Source organism: Zea mays, chromosome 5, assembly GCF_902167145.1.
Source record: "Zea mays cultivar B73 chromosome 5, Zm-B73-REFERENCE-NAM-5.0, whole genome shotgun sequence".
In the NCBI taxonomy this organism is placed as follows: Eukaryota; Viridiplantae; Streptophyta; class Magnoliopsida; order Poales; family Poaceae; genus Zea; species Zea mays.
Window position 1 is genome coordinate 179,337,436 of NC_050100.1, and position 20,935 is coordinate 179,358,370.

Here is a 20,935-nt window from a genome sequence, read left to right on the forward strand (position 1 = left end):
TTAATCCGGGGCTCCAATCCGGAACAACCGAACAGGGCCTAAGACAGATGTGTTCTGTTGAGTAGATAATTGTGAGCACATGCATAATTTTAACTTTTTTACTATTTAAATATGGAGACATACCATGGGACAGACGAACGAAAGAGAAATGAACATGTACAGTGGTAGGGAATTGGCTGAAACACTTGTTACTCTGAACGGCTGCTGCTGAGACGTCAAACCTGAAATCTGAAATCTTTCACAAACCTTTCCTTCACACCTGAACTGTTACAACTAATATTAAGTCCACATTGACAGAATCTAGGCAAGTGGCTGGTCGTTTACTATATTGACAGAATCCCATGTCAACTAGTCAAGCAAAAGACAGCCATGAGAACAAAGCAACAACCATGAGAACAAAAAAACTTCACAAGCAGCAACCCATTTTCAGTGTCACTCCACAAGCAGCAACCATGAGAACAAAAAACTGGAATTCAACCAAAAAGCTTATAGCCATTGCCCCCATCTCAGGATATGTTACAACTAATATTAAGTCCACAAAACACATATTATTAACTCCACACAGCACACATAATAATGTGTCCTAGCCTTGCACATAATATCAAGTTCAAGGCTTCTACAAAATCCACACGTACTTAGCCCACAATTCATTGTTCGATGTGGTTCAAGCAAAAGAGCCGCCCAAATCTACCTACTAATTACCCTCACACTCTAGAGAACTTCTCACTGGCGAAATTGCGAGCCCAAATTAACTTGTGGTCGAACGGCAACTTGTTGAAGGCTCTAGCAATGTGAGGGTGCGCCACCAAATAATTGAAATACAGAGATATGTGGGTCTGCTCAAAACCTGCAAAGTTTAGCAAATTGTCAAAAACAATATATGCTGGTAAGTGGTAACTAGAGTTACAACCAGATTTAGTGGCTGCATTGTGTAGGTACTATCAAAGATCAATAGAGCATTGCAACTGCATCATAAGATTCAACAGAAGATAGTAAAGGGGAAGATAAAGCTTCTGTGGTTCAGACCAAAGAAGCTGCTGTTTTGTATGGCACATGGTTATACAAGGTTAGCAAAGAAGGTGCTATTTTGCATGCTGCTTGTATGGTTCGGACAGCAACCTATGTCCAAAATACATTTCAGGTTTCATAAACCACCATGCAAAACAGGTTTCAGGTTACATTATACACAACATCTTTCTTTTTACCAAAAATCACCAAAAGCATAGACAACATAGAAAACAGGTTTCAGGTTTCCACAAACCACCAAAAGCAACATACACAACATAGAAAACAGGATTCATGTTTCAACATACAAACAGAGCACACACCTGGAAGGTTTAGCAAATTGTCAAAAAGATCATCTGGTACATCAGTGTCCCATGTGGCAACCTTCTCAATAGCATTGGATAGCTTATCCGCGACACTTTTGAATGCAGCAATCAACTCCTCTTCACTGTCACGTTTTTTTGCCTTCTTGTTGCTCTTGCTTGCAGAAGATGTTGCGACATTATCATCACAAGCGAACTGCCTTTTAGTGAAAGCACGTGCCGTCACCTCTTCATTTTCAGTTTCATCATCTTCACCTAGACCTGCACTGGAATCCTTTGCAAACTTACATGTGGCCATGGTATTTCCAAATATTGTTTGCATCTCATCAAAGTGTTCAAAAGGCTTGTTTAAACAATCAGCATCGCTTTTGTCATCCTACAGTTGGATAGGAAACAATAATAGTCAGCAAACAACTCATATGTCCTACCATAACTTATATACTTACAGAAGAAAGAAACTTTCAGAAAGAGGAAATGTTAAATTCAGAAATGAGTGGCACTAGTCCACCTGTGATGAACTAAAGATAACTATGGAGTATGGACCAACAACACAATAACTACATGAAAAGCTCAAGTGATGGCTGCAGCGACAGCAAAACCTGTTGCCTCTCGTCAGCACGCTGTCACAGCTCAATTCACTCAGGAACTACTACCTCTAGCAGCACAATCTGATAGCAAGCCTGACGGTATCCAGTAACAATCTCAGTATTCACCACCTGCGACTGCTATACATCTATCATAGATTGTTTGCTTAGATAAGTTTTTACAGGTTACAACACATCAAGAAGCGTGAAAACATGCTGGTCCAAACAGCCAAAAAGATAAGACCAGGCAACAAATCTAAAGCAGCCCCTTTTATAAAGGACTGAGGAAAAGATAGGAACTGACAGAACCATCGGCATGAAGTGGTGAGTATAAACATATTGCAGGTAGAGGATGTTCCAATGGTACCTTAACATAACCATTATAGTGCTCTTCATCCAGAGTAATAACAAAATTATCTTCATCCCAGCCTGTACCACTCACATGCAATGGTGCATAGGTAATCTGTGCGCTCCTTGCATTTCGTTTTCTTTTTCTAGACGCAATAATCACGGCCATCATTGACAGTAAGTTATGTGCAGCAGCAACACAAACTGCAACCTTGGTCCTCTTATCCATCTACATTTAAGCATCAAATACAAAAAAAACATATGGCACATCATAATGAATCTGGAATCACATCATTATGCTATGTATTCACAAGTACATATAAGTTCATTGTTTGTGGAAATAATCTCAAGCAAGCAACAATCGAACTGATCTGTATATATGCAATGTGTTAGGGAATCTGTACCTTGCAACTTGAGCAAACAAATCCGATTTGAAAGGAAAGGCTGGAGGAGGCTTGACTCCCTTTGAGGGCGGATCTGTTCATTGGATGAGAATGTGAGACAACATATACAAAACGATGTTTCTACTGTGAAGCAACAAATAATAGATAATAATGAAACTTCGAAAATGCAAGTCGTATCTCTCGAAAGGCCACGTTTGTTCCTTTGAAACATTCTGTTTCAAAAGAATTGCGTGATGATTTTTTAATACTTGCAGACAAGTTGTTGACGAACCTCAGGTGACAAAAAATCTGTTTCAAGCAACAAAGATGAAAGCAGCCAAAGGCCCTAAAATTTTTGTGGGGTTTCTAAAAGTGATAGTAATCGTGCTGGAGACATACTAAAAGCTACTATGCAATGTAGACTTGAGTAGAGAGAGATATTTTTATTTAAATGAGCCACAAGAAGCTTGGCACATGTGCAAAAATACTTATGGTTCTAGAAAAGAAAAAGAAACATGTAGCTCTGCTCCAACACATCAGCTGCAGTTTATAGATTTGAGTAGAGAGAGATATTTTTGTTCATTGGATGAAACTGTTTTAGAAAACATTTTATAAAGCAACTTTTCATAGTAGAACAGGTAGAGGGAGCTAGTAGGATACGCTACTCTTTTTATCACGGCATTTAAATTTCAAGAGCAAGAATTCACTCAATAATGCCCTAAAACGTTTGGAGAGGAATCCAGGACCCCTTCCAGATCGTGACTATCTCATCTCAGCTGATCATCAGCCATCATGATCATGGCTGTTCCTATAGAAAGAAGTAAGAAAAAAAATTAAAATCTAGCTGAAGGCATCTCCTGCTGATGCATCCATATTCCTTACATAACTCCAGCAGCCCACTGCCCAACAGATCCAAAGCGGAGGTTCAGACCATCGCCTTTCCATCTGTTCTCCCCTGTTTTCGTGAAAAAAGACTGAGGCTATCTCCTTTCGGAAAAAAAAAAGACTGAGGCTATCTCCAGCAGATCCCATCTACAGTTCAGCGTTACACGGTCTAATGGAGACACTCTCTGCCTTCTGTCCCTGCTCTAGCCTCTAGCAACTATTCCTTAAACCCACGGAGGGTCCAGGTCCAACTCCGAGAAAGGCAGCCAGCCAGCGAGAAGGCTCGGCCGCACGTGCCTCGCGGCGTCCACGCACCGCGCCGCCAGGCTCAGCGCCACGACCACTGCGCCGGGCGCAGGATTCAGTGAGGCACAGGGAGCATGATGAGGAGAGCAGAGGGAAAGGAAGTCGTGGACTCACCGAGATTCGCAGGGGATGGATGGCCGGGGCACCGAGCCCCGCGGCTGGGTAGACTCGCCGGCGGCGGACACGGGATGAAGGAATGGATGTTTGGTTTACTGTGACTAATTTTTAGTTATTTTAGTTTTATTTTGTTATAATTTCTAAATTATTAAATACGTTAAAATATGAGATAAAATAAAGAATCCCCTGAATGGGCTCGTTTGTGTAGCCCGGCAACACGAGCCAATTTGGCGGATGGGGTTCGTTTGTGTCGGGGTTTCCTACGGCCCACCTTAAAATACCATCCTTCGCCTTCCGTGACTGAAATTCTGTGTACTAGACCTACAGTTGTTCCATTGCCAGATTCAGCCACACATCTGAAAAAACAAAAACAAAAAACGGGCTTACTGATAACCATGTAGCTAGCGACCATGCTATCCGTAATAATAATAGTTTTATTTATTGAGCGCCATTCGGGAAGCACGCGGTGATGACGCCAGCAAGGCTTCCCCCGCGCCAGCGAGATCACACAAGAACCAAGACCAATTCCTGTTGTTCGCTTGGATAAGAACGGAAGAAACAGAGGACTCGGTCCTCTTCACGGAAGAGTGCTGTTGCTGCATGCTGCCCATGCATGCACGCCATTAATTCGTGGCTTCTGCCTTATATTTATTCTTCCCATGGGCATGGCCTCCAGAGAGAGACAAAACGCGATCTGAAAAATCCACATCAATCTCCAGCTGCTGGCCGTAGGCGGTATAGCATACAGTCCAGACAGTCAGATAGAGAGGCACCTCATCAGTCGTGCATTATTGCCCTCTTGTACGTACACGGCAGTTTTAAGTGAGTTTTCTTATCCCTGTGCTATCTGTAAATACATACTTTGTACTGATATGTTATTACACTATAGATGAAAGACTTATGTATATGCTTCGTCGTAATTTAAAGTTCTTTTTTTGGTGAGTTCGTTCGATTTTTTTTTTTTTTTTGTAGATTGAAAAAATATGGCCGAGAACGAGGGTAGGTTCCGCTGGGATTCGAATCTGGACACTTTTTTTTGCAGGAGCTGCGTTCAATTGCTTGACGACGGGCTAATAACCCAGAGGCAGCCCTCCTTACATGACGAGGCTCTGGAATACTTGTCGCAAAAATTTTCTACGGTGAATTCAACAGTTTCAAAAAAGACTCTGATGAACAAATGGAACTGTATGAAACAGCTGTATGACAGTTATGTTCTGTTTCGTATCCACTCGTCAAATATGGGAGAGTTGAAAAGCCGCAGGATGTACATAAAAAAGACAAAGGTATTCTCTTGCACGTATCTCTTTGATTAAATCTAATTAATTGTATTGTTCAAGTATTAGTATATTCTAATTATATATATGTTTGTTTGTTTCATTTTTCTAGAAATGTGCGAACGTATTTAAGCATATGATAAATGAACCACCTAAGAATTTGGATCTACTTAAAAGATTGTTCCACGACGAAGATCAAGGGACACCGCCATCATCCCCGCCACACCCATCGTTCGAGCCACAGTCATCGTTCATGCCAGAGTCGTCGTCCCCGCCACAGTCGTCATCATTCATGCCAGGGTCGTCGTCCCCGCCACAGTCGTCAGTGTCATCCTCGTAACTTTCCTTTATTTTATGGATAGGGTATGCATGTATATCCTACCACATTTAGGGACGAATGTTGATACCCGAATTGTTAGGACAAGTTTAATAATATTTTTAAATTATATATATGTATGAAATTTGATGTCAATCTTTTATCAAGCACATTATTACAGATAAGAAAAGAATTTGCATAAATTGTTTTATGCATTGTTTCCTCCTTGCAACAAAAGCGGAGGGGGCAATGTATAGGTGATCCTCCACCACTCGCTTCACCAGGCGTAGTAATTCTGTGTGCGCATATGATATGAAACAGGGAAATTCTAAAGTTTGCAAGACTGACAATTGCCCTCGTACTTGTAAAATACTTTTTTCGGTGGTTTCACCTGAATTAATTATTTCGTAATAAACCAATAAAAGATATGAGCTGCATAGAGAAGAAACTTGTAAAGGAACAGAATTGTTCGATTATGCTTACCTATACTAGCACTATTGCCCTCCATATTATCATATGGGTCAAAGCACTGGTACTGGTACTGGAAGCGCTTCTTCACGCCGGCGTTTCCTATGGCCCACGTCGAAATACCATCCGGCCGTGGCGGTCATGTTTGGATTGCCTCGAATTGAATAACAAACCTTAGACATAAAAAATTACCCGTGGGAGAAAAAAAATTATATCCCATCCCTGAATTTGAAAGTGTCCGATTGGTCAGCCACATATCCGCTTAATTGATAACCCTGTAGCGACCATGCCAACCATAACAGCTTTATTGAGCGCCACACAGTTAGTAGAACAGCCATTAGCATAGGAAGTGCAACCAAGCCCTACAGTTGCTATCTACGGAGCCATCAGAAATAGCGCCAGAACTCTGTACAAGCCAAGCCAAGAGAAGTATTTACATCCACCAAACTAGCCTCCTACTCAAGTAACCAGAGTTAACACGCACTCATCTAGCTACGCATTCTCCCTCAGCTGAATCCCAATCACGACCAGATCCACAGCGCATAGTACGCAAGGGTGGCGTTCTTCAGCCTGCACAGCATCAGCAGGAAGTACCGCATCTGGGCGAAGCAGACGCCCAGGTTCAGAGCCACGGCCAGAACGTGTCCGGCCGAGTGAACCTTCCTGCCAGGTAAGGTCCAGAAGAACGAGCCCCACGACCAGCTGAGGCCGCAGGACACGACGCACGTCAGGGCGAACGTCGCGGCCGTGTAACCCACCGGCATGCGCGTTCCTCCGCCAACCCCGATCTGGACTTCCATGATCAGTGGAATCGCGACCTTGCAGACAAAATTTCGACCATGAACAGTATCAGTTGCTTGTTTTTCAAGAACACGTTTGAGTGTCTTAGTTTTTTTTTTTACAAAAAAATTGACTTCTTTCGGTTACCTGGCAAATTACCATCACGATGGCACCGATAGCGAACGTCACCTCCCGGCCGAACTGTTTCACTGAGAGTGCAGATCCAAGAACTCCGCAGGAGGTCACCAGAACCAGCAGAACGTTGCCGATCACCGCTGGGCTGCTCCTGGAACTCACGGCCTGGGACAGCATTGGCAGGAACAGGATGGTGACGTTCACCCGGGCTAGCCGCAGGAAGAGCTGCAAGGCCGCCAGGACTACGACGAATGCCAGGTATTGCTCATTCCTCGCCATGGCCCTCCAGATTGCGCTCGTGTCATGGCCACTTCGCATCCACTGCCTGCTGAAGCTGAGATTCTTCTGGGGGAACTCAGCAACCTTCAGACATGCAGGGTAACAGATGCACTGAAGCGCTAGACCGAGACCGACGTAATCTCGCTTGCGCCCAAGAAAGCTCGATAATGTCTGATCATTGCCCAGCTCATTATTGTCCACGACCAGAACTGGTTCTCCACGGAGGTTAGCACTTTGGCCAAGGACAGATTGCCAACCAGAAAAACGGTCTGGAATCATAGTGCAGCCACAGAGCTTGGTCATTAGAGCACCAACGCTGGCAAAGAATGGCAGGAAGGCACAGCAAGGAAGCGAGTTCATAGCAGCACGGGATATCATCGCGTGCTGCCAAATTTTGTCCAGTTAGAGATGTGTTAATTGGTCACTTAATTAATATCACGGATAAACCGAAATAAAGCAGCATATATGAAGTCCGTTCTCTCGAGCGCGCATTCAGCAACTGACCTGTGCAACAGAAGTTCCGCCCAGTAACCACCTACGAATAAGAGCTCCATAGCTGATGGCAATGCTCTGAATAGCAGTACCGGTGCTGAAGAATGTACGATCGACCAGCAGGACAGGAAGGTGCGACATCTTGTGGATGGTGTGAGAGCCAACGGTAGAGTTGTTTGATGATACACCGAACATGTCCACGTACTTCCTGTACAGAGAGTTCAGCTCCAGCTTCGCCGTGGCAACGCTAGGGAAGAACGCCATCGCAGATGACTGCATATTCTGAGCACACCTGCATGCCAAAGCAAATTATCAGGGCCAATGCATGTGCGGTAACAAACAAGAAGTGTGTGTACATGCTGAAGAATAGCAAGCATAGAACTTTGAAGTGTTAGAGTGTACATGCTGAAGAATAGCAAATGTAAAACTTGAAAGTGTGTTTAAACCTGATGGCATTGCTAAAATCTTATAATTCCGTCGTAGACTCTGACTAGCTACTTGGTAAGCTGCACGAACTACTTAGGCCCTGTTTGGGAACAAAGTTTTTGAAAACCACAGTTTTTGAAATACTACAGTATACTTTAGTCATGACAATACTGCAGTTTACAATACCACAATTTTGGAAACTGAGGTCCAGACCTAAGTTTAGAATACCTTAAAACAACTATAGTATTTGCAATACTTCAGTTTTAAAAACAGAGATTTTAGCCAACTTGCCAAACACCATTCTGTATATAATACTGCAGTATTTGAGAATACTGCAGTATTCTTCCAAAACTGTGAAAAAACTTCACTCCCAAACACCCCCTTAACTATAGTATTTGCAATACTTCAGTTTTAAAAACAGAGATTTTAGCCAACTTGACAAACACCATTCTGTATATAATACTGCAGTATTTGAGAATATTGCAGTATTCTTCCAAAACTGTGAAAAAACTTCACTCCCAAACACCCCCTTAGTGTTCAGTTGCTTCTTGTGGGTTCCTTTTAGGCACTGATTACTAGAGACGAATCATGGCCTCATGGGCATCCTGGAGTAGGCAAGTGAGTCTGGACGATTTGTGAGCGAAAAGTAATAAAAGGGGGTGTTGGTGTGAGATTGGATCTAAGTTATATCAAGACCTCAGTCTCAGCGGATAACTTGGATCCAGCATAGTAAAAAATAAATATATATATATATATATATATATATATATATGGGAACTTGGGAAGAGGGCGATGCATTGCATTGCATTGCATGGCACCCCGTTGCCTCGAACAGATTCCACGGAATATTCCCAGCTCGTGAAGGTTCCTCCGTCGGATGAACAGGCCGGGCAACAATAATCGGGGTAGTGGTCACTGAACGTAGGCTCATGTGACACTCTCCCAGCCAGAAGCTAAGCTAGTAGAGGACTAGAGGTCCAGCGTGCGTGTCGCCTTTTTCCAGCTGCGGAGTGCAGAGTGCAGACGCCGAGCAACAAGAGCCACATGTTGGAGATTCCGAGCACCCCGCTGGCAGTTTCCTATGCCGTGACGATCTCTCTCTCTCTTTAAATTGTTTTTCAGACGATAAAAAGGAAGCCCGTGCCCGGCTCCCGTGGACTTGGACTTGGATCATTCATGGGCTTGGCGCTTATGAAAGCCACACCACAGTATATGAGAGTACATCGCAATGCGCCCGCGCGCGCACACACACTCGTTTATCATCTAGCTAAGCCGCCGACTACTCGTACTATGCGTTTACCAAGCCGATGCGTCTAAAGAAAAGTGAGGCAGAGTGCTGATAGCATAGCATCAATGCGGTGACTCGGGTCGGGTGATCAATATGCTTTCTTCCACCTCAAAACTTCGCTGAGACACGCAGGGGAGGCAGAGCCCGGAAACGAACGACGGAGCCAATTCATGGCTTCGTCCACGGAGACAGACAGAACCCCATTCTGTTACTACACCACCAGCTACTGATCCATCACCAGGGGAGACGTTGAAGCCAGACTTGGTGGAGAAACAGGTCGGTCGCAAGCGCCGCGCCAATGTCCGTATTTCTGGTCCTGAGTGGGTGTAATGTCTTGTGGCTGACAGGCGGGTCTGGGCTACCAGTGCCTGCTAGTATAAATAATGAGTGTGTGTGTTCAGGAAGGGTATGCTGGTAATGAAAACTATTCTGAATCTCTAAGAAACTCTCCGTTCCCTGCCATTCTCTTCTTCCCCAAGCTATCCCCTCTTCTTCTCCTTAGGTAGCTAACAACCTGGTATCAGAGGGCTTCGTTCCCTTGCGATCTATGGCGTCCCCGTCCCAGATCGATCCCACCTTGACCTTGGCGCTGGAATCCCAAACCAGAGCCCTCCTATCGGAGTTGGACAAGAGGCTGCAACTCCTCGACAGCAAATGGGAATCTCGGGTCAGCACTCTGGAGTCCAGGGCGACGGAGGCTGCGCAATCCTTGTCGGAGTTTTCGGGCACCCTTCGTGCTGATGTTGAGGCACACCTTACCGCTGCGGATGCCTCGACGGACGCCAAAATCGGGCAGATCGAGGCCGACCTGGGTTACCGGGTGGCGGCGCTCGAGTCTACCGCGGGCATCTACGAGTTCTGGCGTCCACGCGTGGATGCGTCCCTCGATGATCTCCACTCCTCCGTGGATTGGCTTCGATCGGAAGTGTCGAAGATGGAGATCCAGTGGTCCCGGGGTGCGCGCGCCGACGGCTTCCACATGCCGGGCGTGCTGGGCGCGCACGGGTCGGCACCGGGACGCTCATCTGTCGCCGGGGATGTCGCCGACGGCCCTCGTTTTGGGCACCGCAACGACTCACATCACCGGGATAGCGGACCTTGGCACCCCGGTGCTGACGCCCGCTACCCGGTCACGGGTATGCACAACCCCTATGCTTCTCCTTCGTTCACCTTTCCCCAACCTGGTAGTGTAGGGTTTAATGAGCCAGATCCCCGTGGATGGTCGCCACGCCAGTTGGGAGGATTGCCTAAGTTGAATTTTCCTTCGTTCGATGGATCCAATCCGAAACTATGGCAATCCAAATGTGAAAAGTATTTCCATATGTATGCTACTGAAGCATCTATGTGGGTTGAAGTGGCTACAATGCATTTTGTGGGAGTTGCTGATCGTTGGTTACAATCTGTCGAACCACGACTTCCATCCATGTCGTGGCGACAATTCTGCCAGTCCATTAATGATAGGTTTGGTCGTGAGCAGCATGAGTTAGTAATTCGTAAGCTATTTCACATTCGCCAAACCTCCACGGTGCAAGATTATGTGGATCGCTTTAGTGAGCTTATTGATTTACTGGTCACTTATGAACACACCACTGATCCATTATATTATACTATGAAGTTCATAGATGGCCTCCGTGATGACATTAAATCTGTTATTCTTGTTCAACGTCCGGGCGACTTGGATACTGCTTGTGCTTTGGCATTGTTGCAGGAGGAGGCGGAGACCTCTCGTCGTCGGGAGTCTGGCCGCGTGGATCATGCACACTCTACACGGGCTGTTTTTCAACAAGGCCAGCCTTCTCGGTGGGGAAAACAGCTGGGCAGTTCCAAATCAGCTGCGGCTACACCACCTGCGTCTGCTGACAGCAAGGTAGCATCATTGCGCGCTTATCGGCGAGCACGAGGCCTTTGTCAGTTCTGTGCTGAAAAATGGAGCAAGGGTCATAAGTGTGCGAACACTATTCAGTTACATGCTGTCCAAGAACTGTGGGAAATGTTTTCTTCGGAACCCCAGGAATCAGAGGGCGAATTTGAAGATTCTGCTGAAACCTTCATGGTCCTGCTGTCAACAGAAGCCATATCCCCAAAGAAGGCTCCGTCTAGATCCTTCCGGCTTCAAGGCCAGCTTCAGGATGAGAACATGTTGATACTCTTGGATTCGGGCAGTTCTCACTGTTTTCTAAACACTTCTCGCACTTCTTCATTGTCTGGGTTCGTGAGTTTGGAGACTCCACTAGCAGTAACAGTTGCTAATGGTGGAATTCTGCATTGTCCATTGGAGCTTCCCAATGCTACCTGGTCCGTTCAGGAGTTGGAATTCTGTACAACATTTAAAGTCATTCCCCTTCCGTATTATGACATTATCCTGGGTATGGATTGGCTTGAGCAATTTAGTCCCATGATGGTGGACTGGAAACACAAATGGCTTTCTATCCCTCACTCTGGACAGACGGTTATATTACAAGGTTATGAACCCCTGGTTCCTGTGGGTACAATATTGGAGGTTTGGCCGGTGTCTGAGTTGCAGGACACTTCTGCCGAGCTGCACTGCGTTGTGGACATGTCCCTGCCCCAGCCTATTACCTACTTGCTTCAGCGCTATCAGGATCTTTTTCAGCCGCCAACTACATTGCCGCCCAGCCGGTCCTGTGATCATTCTATTACACTCATTGATGGTGCTCGACCTGTCAGTATTCGGCCGTATCGTTTCTCACCTGCTATGAAGGATGAGATAGAGTCTCAGGTCACCGAGATGCTACAAAGTGGATTGATCCAGCATAGCACCAGTGCATTTTCTTCTCCTGTGTTGTTGGTGAAGAAGAAGGACAATACTTGGCGCTTTTGTGTAGACTACAGACACCTTAATGCCCTCACTGTGAAAGCCAAGTACCCAGTGCCTGTAATTGATGAGCTGCTTGATGAATTATTTGGTGCTTCCTGGTTTTCAATTTTGGATCTTCGAGCAGGATTCCACCAGATTTTGCTGAAGGACGGTGAAGCTCACAAAACTGCTTTTCAGACTCATTTGGGACACTACGAGTTCCGAGTTATGGCATTTGGGCTGACGGGGGCTCCTGGCACATTTCAGAAGGCGATGAACCATACCCTAGCTCCGTTATTAAGGAAATGTGCACTCGTATTTTTTGATGACATTCTGGTTTACAGTGCGTCCCTAGCTGAGCATATCAGTCATTTGGAACAGGTGTTTGATCTGCTCTCTGCTGATGCTTGGAAGGTTAAGTTTTCCAAGTGCAAGTTCGCCCAACAACAGGTTTCCTATCTAGGACATGTTGTCAGTTCAAAGGGAGTCTCAACTGATCCAGTTAAAATCGAAGCTATTGCGCACTGGCCAGAACCTTCTTGTGTTAAGGAATTGCGCAGCTTCTTGGGCCTCGCCGGTTATTATCGCAAGTTTATACGCCACTTTGGCGTTATCTGCCAACCTCTCACTGCATTGCTGAAGAAAGGAGTTTTGTATATTTGGACCAGTGACCACGCCTGTGCATTTCAGACCTTGAAGACTGCTCTTACTCAGGCTCCAGTTCTGTCCTTGCCGAATTTCACTGCCCCATTCTTTCTCGAAACCGATGCCAGTGCAGTAGGAGTCGGGGCAGTCCTTATGCAGCATGGTCACCCCCTCGCTTTTCTCAGCAAGGCGCTAGGTCCAAAATCTCGCGGCTTGTCAACTTATGAAAAGGAGTACCTCGCTGTTATCCTGGCAGTCCAACAATGGCGGTATTATCTTCAGCATCATGAATTTGTCATTCTTACTGACCACAAAAGCTTGACCCAATTGAACGAGCAACGTCTTCACACCCCTTGGCAGCATAAGGTTTTCACCAAATTGCTTGGGTTACAATATAAAATCCAATACCGGCCTGGGTCTGAGAATCGTGTGGCCGATGCTTTATCCCGCCGTGCAACAGCTGACTGTCAGGCTATATCAGTATCTGTACCTCAGTGGTTGCTGGACGTTCAAGCCAGTTACACTCTAGATTCAGATGCTCAGTCCTTGTTGGCGAAGCTTTCTCTTGACCCCAATGCTGTGCCTCATTATACACTTCAAAATGGGCTGCTGAAATACAAGGGCAGAATTTGGGTGGGCAGTGATGACCAACTTAAACATAGAATTTTGTCGGCTCTGCACTGTTCTCCAGTGGGTGGTCACTCTGGCATTCCAGTCACGTATTGTCGGGTCAAGCAACTGTTCGCATGGAGTAAACTCAAACAGAGTGTGCAGGACTTTGTCAAAAATTGCCAAATCTGTTTACAAGCAAAGCCGGACCGGTCAGCATACCCGGGCAAACTTCAGCCCTTGCCGATTCCTACAACAGCTTGGCACACTATTTCTTTAGATTTTGTGGAAGGCCTACCTCGTTCTGGATCGGCGGATTGCATTCTCGTGGTGGTAGACAAGTTCACCAAGTTTGCTCACTTTCTTCCACTATCACATCCATACACAGCTACTTCTGTTGCCCAGCTGTTTCTGTCCCAAGTGTATCGTCTCCATGGGTTTCCACTTGCTGTTATATCAGATCGAGACCCAATATTCACTAGCCAGTTTTGGCAGCAGCTCTTCAAACTCGCAGGTGCAGAACTACGCATGAGTTCTTCTTATCACCCCCAATCGGACGGCCAAACGGAGAGAGTTAATCAATGCCTTGAGACTTTTCTGCGATGTTTCGTCAGTGCCTGTCCTAAAAAATGGTCAGTGTGGCTTCCAACGGCCGAATATTGGTACAACACCAGTTTTCACTCAGCTTTAGGTTCATCCCCTTTTGAAGTCCTCTATGGCCGCAAGCCTCGTTCTCTGGGTATTGAAGTGACACCTAACGTGTCTGGCACATTGTCGGATTGGCTGCTGGAGCGTTCCATGATGCAACATCTAGTCCATCAACACTTGGTTCGCGCCCAGATCCGTATGCAACGTCAGGCAGACAAAGGCAGATCTGAGCGTTCCTTTGAGGTCGGGGACTGGGTTTACATGAAGCTCCAACCTTATGTGCAGTCATCTGTCATGCCTAGAGCGCATCACAAGCTCAGCTACAAGTATTTTGGACCTTATCAGGTCACTGAGAGAGTTGGTAACGTTGCATACCGCTTGGACCTGCCAGCCTCGAGCAAAATTCACCCTGTCGTTCACGTATCTCAACTCCGCTTGGCGACAGGTTTCAAAGGTGCTGCTCATACGACTCTACCACCATCTATACCCGAGTTCAGTATTCCACTTAACATTCTACAGACCAGGGGAATTACAAAAGGCAATAGACTGGTGCAACAGGTCCTAGTGGAATGGTCCGAGCTGCCGCGCGATCTGGCCACTTGGGAAGACAGAGACGCTCTCCAACAATGCTTTCCTTTTGCTCCTGCTTGGGGACAATCAGGTTTTCAAGGGCCGGGGAATGTTACTACACCACCAGCTACTGATCCATCACCAGGGGAGACGTTGAAGCCAGACTTGGTGGAGAAACAGGTCGGTCGCAAGCGCCGCGCCAATGTCCGTATTTCTGGTCCTGAGTGGGTGTAATGTCTTGTGGCTGACAGGCGGGTCTGGGCTACCAGTGCCTGCTAGTATAAATAATGAGTGTGTGTGTTCAGGAAGGGTATGCTGGTAATGAAAACTATTCTGAATCTCTAAGAAACTCTCCGTTCCCTGCCATTCTCTTCTTCCCCAAGCTATCCCCTCTTCTTCTCCTTAGGTAGCTAACACATTCCCTTCCAGACCGTTCGTTGTATCGTTGATGCGAATGCGACGCGCAGCGCTGCGAGGGCGAGGGCTGGGCGAGCTACACGGCTTTCCCAAACCCGCTTTGGCGCTTTCGAATCTTGTGACGTCACATCACTCGCCTAACCCCCTTCTCTTTTTTTTTCTTCTTCTTCTGTGAATGCGTTGCAATTGCAAGGGAAGGATAAGGAGGGCCGGAGAAGGAAGGAAGGAGGGATTTCTGACCTGCTCTGTGCCTGGTGGAGAGTGTTCCGGAGAATACCGCAACAGCTAGCACAGATCCACTTGCTTCCCTCCCCCTCTCTCCCTTGGCTGCGTCCTTGCTTTACGCTCCGCGGGCCCCGCGGACTGTCGGAAACGGACGGCGACCACGTACCCCTCACTCACTGACTCCGGCGGCGAGCTCCTGGTCTCGGAGGAAGGGCCGCCGCCGCGCCGGAGAGCGTGCTAATGAGATCCTCGGAATGGAGTGGAGGTGAAGGATCCGCGGGAGAGCGGCGGACTGGGCGAGTAGTAGTGGTGCGTGCCTGTCAGCAACAGCTGTGATCCTTATCAGGACGTAGGAACTAGGAAGAGACAAGAAGACGATGGAGGCGAAGGTTGAAGGCCCGAGGAGACGTACGACGGAAACGAGGCGTCAGCACTTCTTTCTCGCCTGCCGACTGCCGTTCGCCTCTCTCGATCGATCTGCAGTGGCCGCGCGGGTGGCGATCACAAGGAGTGTCAAGAACGAGAGAGGAGAAAGCGAGAGGAGAGAAAGTGGGTAGGTGGGAGGGAGTGCGAGATAGACCGCGAACCTGTGCTTCAATTCAGTTTCCTTTTCTCACGCCAGAGTGCCAGACCAGAATACCAGATGGTCCGCCGGAGTTCGGCTCCGGTATCCCTATTTCTTCTTTTTTTTTCTATGTACGGATGTGAGAGGAAGGAAGACAAGCCTCGGGTGCTCTGGTGATGTGGGCGGGGGTGGTGGATAGAGCAGACAGCGGAGGCGAGCAAGCGGGTTTCGATGGGCGTGCCGAGCGAGGTACTGTAAAGCTGGCGTGTCCGCTGGGGCCTTGGGGGGGGGGGGGGGGGGGGGGGGGGGGGGGGCCGCGGCGCCGGTGCTACCTGCCTCCTGCTAGGCTGCTACGGCGTCTACGTGTGGTCATGCATGTGAGGCAGCGTGCGCCGCGACCGCGCAGGCGTTCTTTTTTGGTAGCGCACAGGCCGCGATCGCGAGGTCGAGGGAGAGCAACCGCTTTGGGGGTGCTAGTTGCCGGCGTCCTAGCGCACACGGTCAAGTGACACAAGTAGATCAGAATCAGATCCCGACTCGTACCGCTGTCGCTGCCAAGCCGGGTGCCGGGCTGCCTGCCTGCCTGCCGTGGAGATCAGATCAGGACCAGAATTAGATCACGAAATACGAGCCAACATATCCTCATTCCCATATACTAATCCTCTCCAACCCTGTCGGGGACCATAATTAGGGGTACCCTCAAAACGCCTAATTCTCAGCTGGTAACCCCCATCAGCATAAAGCTGCAAAGGCCTGATGGGCATGATTAAGTCAGGGATCAGTCCACACGAGTGACTCGATCACGCTTCACCCGAGCCTAGCCTCGGCCGAAGGCAGCCGACCTCGAGAGACTTCCGTCTCGCCCGAGGCCCCCTTTTTATGGCGGACACATCACCGGCTCGCCCAAGGCCTTGGCTTCGCTCAGAAGCAACCTTGACTAAATCACCACACCGACTGACCAAATTGCAGGGGCATTTAACGCACAGGAGGCCTGACACCTCTATCCTGACACGCGCCTCCGGCAGAGCCGAGGTGACCGCCGTCACTCCACCGCTCCACTGGCCAGTCTGACAGAAGGGCAGCGCCGCCTGCGCCACTCCGACTGCAGCGCCACTCGACAGAGTAAGTCTGACAGGCAGTCAGGCCTCGCCAAAGGCGCCACGGCGAACTCCGCCCCGCCCGACCCCAGGGCTCGGACTCGGGCTAGGACCCGGAAGACGGCGAACTCCGCTCCGCCCGACCCCAGGGCTCGGACTCGGGCTAAGACCCGGAAGACGGCGAACTCCGCTCCGCCCGACCCCAGGGCTCGGACTCGGGCTAAGACCCGGAAGACGGCGAACTCCGCTCCGCCCGACCCCAGGGCTCGGACTCGGGCTAAGACCCGGAAGACGGCGAACTCCGCTCCGCCCGACCCCAGGGCTCGGACTCGGGCTAGGACCCGGAAGACGGCGAACTCTGCTCCGCCCGACCCCAGGGCTCGGACTCGGGCTAAGACCCGGAAGACGGCGAACTCCGCTCCGCCCGACCCCAGGGCTCGGACTCGGGCTAAGACCCGGAAGACGACGAAACTCCGCCTCGCCCGACCCCAGGGCTCGGACTCCGCCCTGGCCTCGGCCGAACGACTTCCGCCTCGACCGACCCCTTGGCTCGGGCTCGGCCACGGCAACAGAAGGCAGACTCAACCTCGGCTTCGGAGGAAACCCCACGTCGCCCTGCCTAGGGCACAGACCGCCACGTCAACAGGAGGCACCATCATCATCCCACCCCGAATCGACTCGGGTCACGGAGAACAAGACCGGCGTCTCATCCGGCCAGCTCCGCCAGAGAGGCAATGATGGCGCTCCACAAGCTCTATGACGACGGCGGCCCCTAGCTCTCTTACGGAAGCAGGACAACGTCAGCAGGGACTCGACCGCTCCAACAGCTGTCCCTCCATCAGGCTCCGCCGCACCTCCTACAGCCACGACATCACGCCAGCAGGGTGCCCAGATCTCTCCGGCTGCCACATTGGCATGTACCTAGGGCGCTAGCTCTCCCTCCGCTAGACACGTAGCACTCTGCTACATCCCCATTGTACACCTGGATCCTCTCCTTACGACTATAAAAGGAAGGACCAGGGCCTTCTCAGAGAAGGTTGGCCGCGCGGGACCGAGGACGGGACAGGCGCTCTCTTGGGGCCGCTCGCTTCCCTCACCCGCGTGGACGCTTGTAACCCCCCTACTGCAAGCGCACCTGACCTGGGCGCGGGACGAACACGAAGACCGCGGGACTTCCACCTCTCTCACGCTCGGCTCCGGCCGCCTCGCCTCACCCCCCTTCGCGCTCGCCCACGCGCTCGACCCATCTGGGCTGGGGCACGCAGCACACTCACTCGTCGGCTTGGGGACCCCCCTGTCTCGAAACGCCGACAGTTGGCGCGCCAGGTAGGGGCCCGCTGCGTGCTGACGAACAGCTCCCCGTCAAGCTCCAGATGGGCAGTCTCCAGCAACCTCTCCGGCCCGGGACGGTGCTTCGTTTCGGGACTCTTGAGTTCATGTCCTTCGACGGCAGCTACGACATGACACTTCTTCCACCGCCGCGCGACTACGACAATGGCGGCCGACAACCCGCCCGCCGGCGGCGGAATCGATGACGTCTACCCCGCGTGGTGGAAGAGCAACATTCGGGCTCGCTCCGTTCTCTCCCCCGCCAACGAAGGAGGAGGCGGGGCCGTCAAGGCCAGACGGGAGGCCACGCTTCGCCGGCCGTCGAGCGAATCGACGCCCCCGACGCCCCGACGGAAGGCACGCCGGACGTCGACCTCGCGTTCGAGACGGAGGCAAGCGCCGTCCCCCCGCGGCACGCTGACCCCGAGCAAGAAGACGACGCCGGCGCGCTCGCGGAAAGCCTGCAGGACGTCGCCCTCGAACCAGAGACGACGGCGCAACCAGTCCCCGATGTGACTACGTCGCTCCACGTCGACCAAAAGGTAACGACTAACTCCCATCTTGCGTCATTTCGACTCGGCCTCAACCCGCCAAACGACCTCGTTTTGGCGGGCGCTCTCATTGAGGCGAGTGCAACCCCACTGAGGTTCTGTATGCGGTCGCCTTGGGACCGACTGACGGACGTCTCGACCTACGGGCCCTCCGGGTCCGAGGAAGATGACGATCCCAGCATCGGTTGGGATTTCTCCGGACATGGCAACCCCAGTGCCATGCGGGACTTCGTGACCGCATGTGACTATTGTCTATCCGACCGTTCCGACGGAAGCCGCAGCCTCGGTGACGAGAGCTGCGGCCCAAGCCGCGAATGTTTCCACATCGAGCTAGGGGATCCCACCGAGGGCAACCATCTTGGCATGCCGGAGGATGGTGATCTCCCTAGGCCGGTGCCTCGCGCCGACATCCCACGGGAGCTAGCTGTGGTCCCCGCTCCGGCGGGGGGTTACGACCCACAACTCGAGCAAGTCCGCGAGGCGCAGGCCAGGCTCAACGAGGGAACAGGGGCGCTTGAGCCGATCCGTCGGGACGCCGGACAGGCATGGGTGGGCCAACCCCTGGCCGGAGAAATACGTCATCTGCCCCAAGGTCTCCAGCACCGCGTCGCCAACGACGTCAGGATCAGGCCGCCGCCCGCATCCAGCGGGGTCGGTCAGAACCTGGCGACCGCAGCGATGCTCATCCGCGCGATGCCGGAGCCGTCAACCACCGAGGGGCGGCGAATACAGGGAGAACTCAAGAATCTCCTGGAAGGCGCTGCGGCCCGGCGGGCCGAGAGCACTGCATCCCGGAGGCAAGGATATCTCTCGGAACCTCATGCCGCGACTTCCCGATTCATGCGGGAGGCCTCGGTCTACACCGGGCGCACGCGCAACACCGCGCCTGCGGCCCCGGGCCACCTCGGCAACGAGCACCATCGACGCGACCGTCGGGCTCACCTCGACGAAAGGGTGCGCCGAGGCTACCACCCCAGGCGTGGGGGGCGCTACGACAGCGGGGAGGATCGGAGTCCTTCGCCCGAACCACCCGGTCCGCAGGCCTTCAGTCGGGCCATCCGACGGGCGCCATTCCCGACCCGGTTCCGACCCCCGACTACTATCACAAAGTACTCGGGGGAAACGAGACCGGAACTGTGGCTCGCGGACTACCGCCTTGCCTACCAACTGGGCGGAACGGACGACGACAACCTCGTCATCCGCAACCTCCCCCTGTTCCTCTCCGACACTGCTCGCGCCTGGTTGGAGCACCTGCCTCCGGGGCAGATTTCCAACTGGGACGACTTGGTCCAAGCCTTCGCTGGCAATTTCCAGGGCACATACGTGCGCCCCGGGAACTCCTGGGACCTTCGAAGCTGCCGGCAACAGCCGGGGGAGTCGCTCCGGGACTACATCCGGCGATTCTCGAAGCAGCGCACCGAGCTGCCCAACATCACCGACTCGGATGTCATCGGCGCGTTCCTCGCCGGCACCACTTGCCGCGACCTGGTGAGCAAGCTGGGTCGCAAAACCCCCACCAGGGCGAGCGAGCTGATGGACATCGCCACCAAGTTCGCCTCCGGCCAGGAGGCGGTCGAGGCTATCTTCCGAAAGGACAAGCAGCCCCAGGGCCGCCCGTCGGAAGAAGCTCCCGAGGCGTCTGCTCCGCGCGGCGCCAAGAAGAAAGGCAAGAAGAAGTCGCAATCGAAACGCGACGCCGCAGACGCGGACCTTGTCGCCGCCGCCGAGTATAGGAACCCTCGGAAGCCCCCCGGAGGTGCAAACCTCTTCGACAAGATGCTCAAGGAGCCGTGCCCCTACCATCAGGGGCCCGTCAAGCACACCCTCGAGGAGTGCGTTATGCTTCGGCGTCATTTCCACAGGGCCGGGCCACCCGCCGAGGGTGGCAGGGCCCACGACGACGACAAGAACGAAGAACACCCAGCAGGGGGGTTCCCCGAGGTCCGCGACTGCTTCATGATCTATGGAGGGCATGCGGCGAATACCTCGGCTCGGCACCGCAAGCAAGAGCGCCGGGAGGTCTGCTCGGTGAAGGTGGCGGCGCCAGTCTAC

The 20,935-nt window shown here is 51.1% G+C and overlaps 2 protein-coding genes and 1 long non-coding RNA gene across 8 annotated transcripts; 1 reads left to right on the top strand and 2 right to left on the bottom strand.

The window, feature by feature from the left end:
• Positions 1–467: 467 nt before the first annotated feature.
• Positions 468–4,177, bottom strand: LOC100383737 (10A19I.15). Of its 2 annotated transcripts, none has more exons than XM_008645881.3 (5): positions 3,949–4,081; positions 2,665–2,737; positions 2,355–2,489; positions 1,329–1,704; positions 468–847 (listed from the first exon to the last, which is right to left on the bottom strand). In XM_008645881.3, the coding sequence occupies exons 3-5, from the start codon at positions 2,487–2,489 to the stop codon at positions 705–707; spliced, it is 654 nt and encodes a 217-aa protein (XP_008644103.1). In that variant the 5' UTR covers positions 2,665–2,737; positions 3,949–4,081; the 3' UTR covers positions 468–704. The 2 variants fall into 2 exon arrangements, with proteins under 2 accessions (XP_008644103.1, NP_001169845.1); NM_001176374.1 differs by having other exon boundaries at positions 469–847; positions 2,280–2,489; positions 3,949–4,177.
• A 121-nt stretch (positions 4,178–4,298) lies between these two features.
• LOC103627327 (uncharacterized) lies at positions 4,299–6,038 on the top strand. The gene is made up of 3 exons (XR_553538.4): positions 4,299–4,773; positions 4,924–5,234; positions 5,338–6,038. It is a non-coding gene; the product is annotated as an uncharacterized lncRNA (long non-coding RNA).
• Positions 6,039–6,287: 249 nt separating this feature from the next.
• On the bottom strand, positions 6,288–16,193 carry LOC103627329 (sugar transport protein 6-like). Of its 5 annotated transcripts, none has more exons than XM_008647637.4 (6): positions 15,929–16,193; positions 15,754–15,818; positions 15,357–15,671; positions 7,708–7,987; positions 6,937–7,587; positions 6,288–6,827 (listed from the first exon to the last, which is right to left on the bottom strand). In XM_008647637.4, exons 4-6 carry the CDS (start codon positions 7,972–7,974, stop codon positions 6,531–6,533), a joined length of 1,215 nt encoding a protein of 404 aa, XP_008645859.1. In that variant the 5' UTR covers positions 7,975–7,987; positions 15,357–15,671; positions 15,754–15,818; positions 15,929–16,193; the 3' UTR covers positions 6,288–6,530. The 5 variants fall into 5 exon arrangements, with proteins under 5 accessions (XP_008645859.1, XP_008645860.1, XP_035814699.1 ...); NM_001301492.1 differs by having other exon boundaries at positions 6,467–6,827; positions 15,357–15,658; positions 15,929–16,110; XM_008647638.4 differs by lacking the exon at positions 15,357–15,671 and having other exon boundaries at positions 15,929–16,181.
• Between the last annotated feature and the right edge of the window lie 4,742 nt (positions 16,194–20,935).

Coding starts and splice junctions, on each gene's coding strand:
- LOC100383737 (NM_001176374.1), bottom strand. CDS start 2,489: ATGGATAAGAGGACCAAGGTTGCAGTTTGTGTTGCTGCTGCACATAAC. Junction 1,705..2,279: donor ACTATAATGGTTATGTTAAG/GTACCATTGGAA, acceptor ATCCAACTGTAG/GATGACAAAAGCGATGCTGA. Junction 848..1,328: donor CAATTTGCTAAACCTTCCAG/GTGTGTGCTCTG, acceptor TAAACTTTGCAG/GTTTTGAGCAGACCCACATA.
- LOC103627329 (XM_008647637.4), bottom strand. CDS start 7,974: ATGCAGTCATCTGCGATGGCGTTCTTCCCTAGCGTTGCCACGGCGAAG. Junction 7,588..7,707: donor GCGGAACTTCTGTTGCACAG/GTCAGTTGCTGA, acceptor AAAATTTGGCAG/CACGCGATGATATCCCGTGC. Junction 6,828..6,936: donor TCGTGATGGTAATTTGCCAG/GTAACCGAAAGA, acceptor TTTGTCTGCAAG/GTCGCGATTCCACTGATCAT.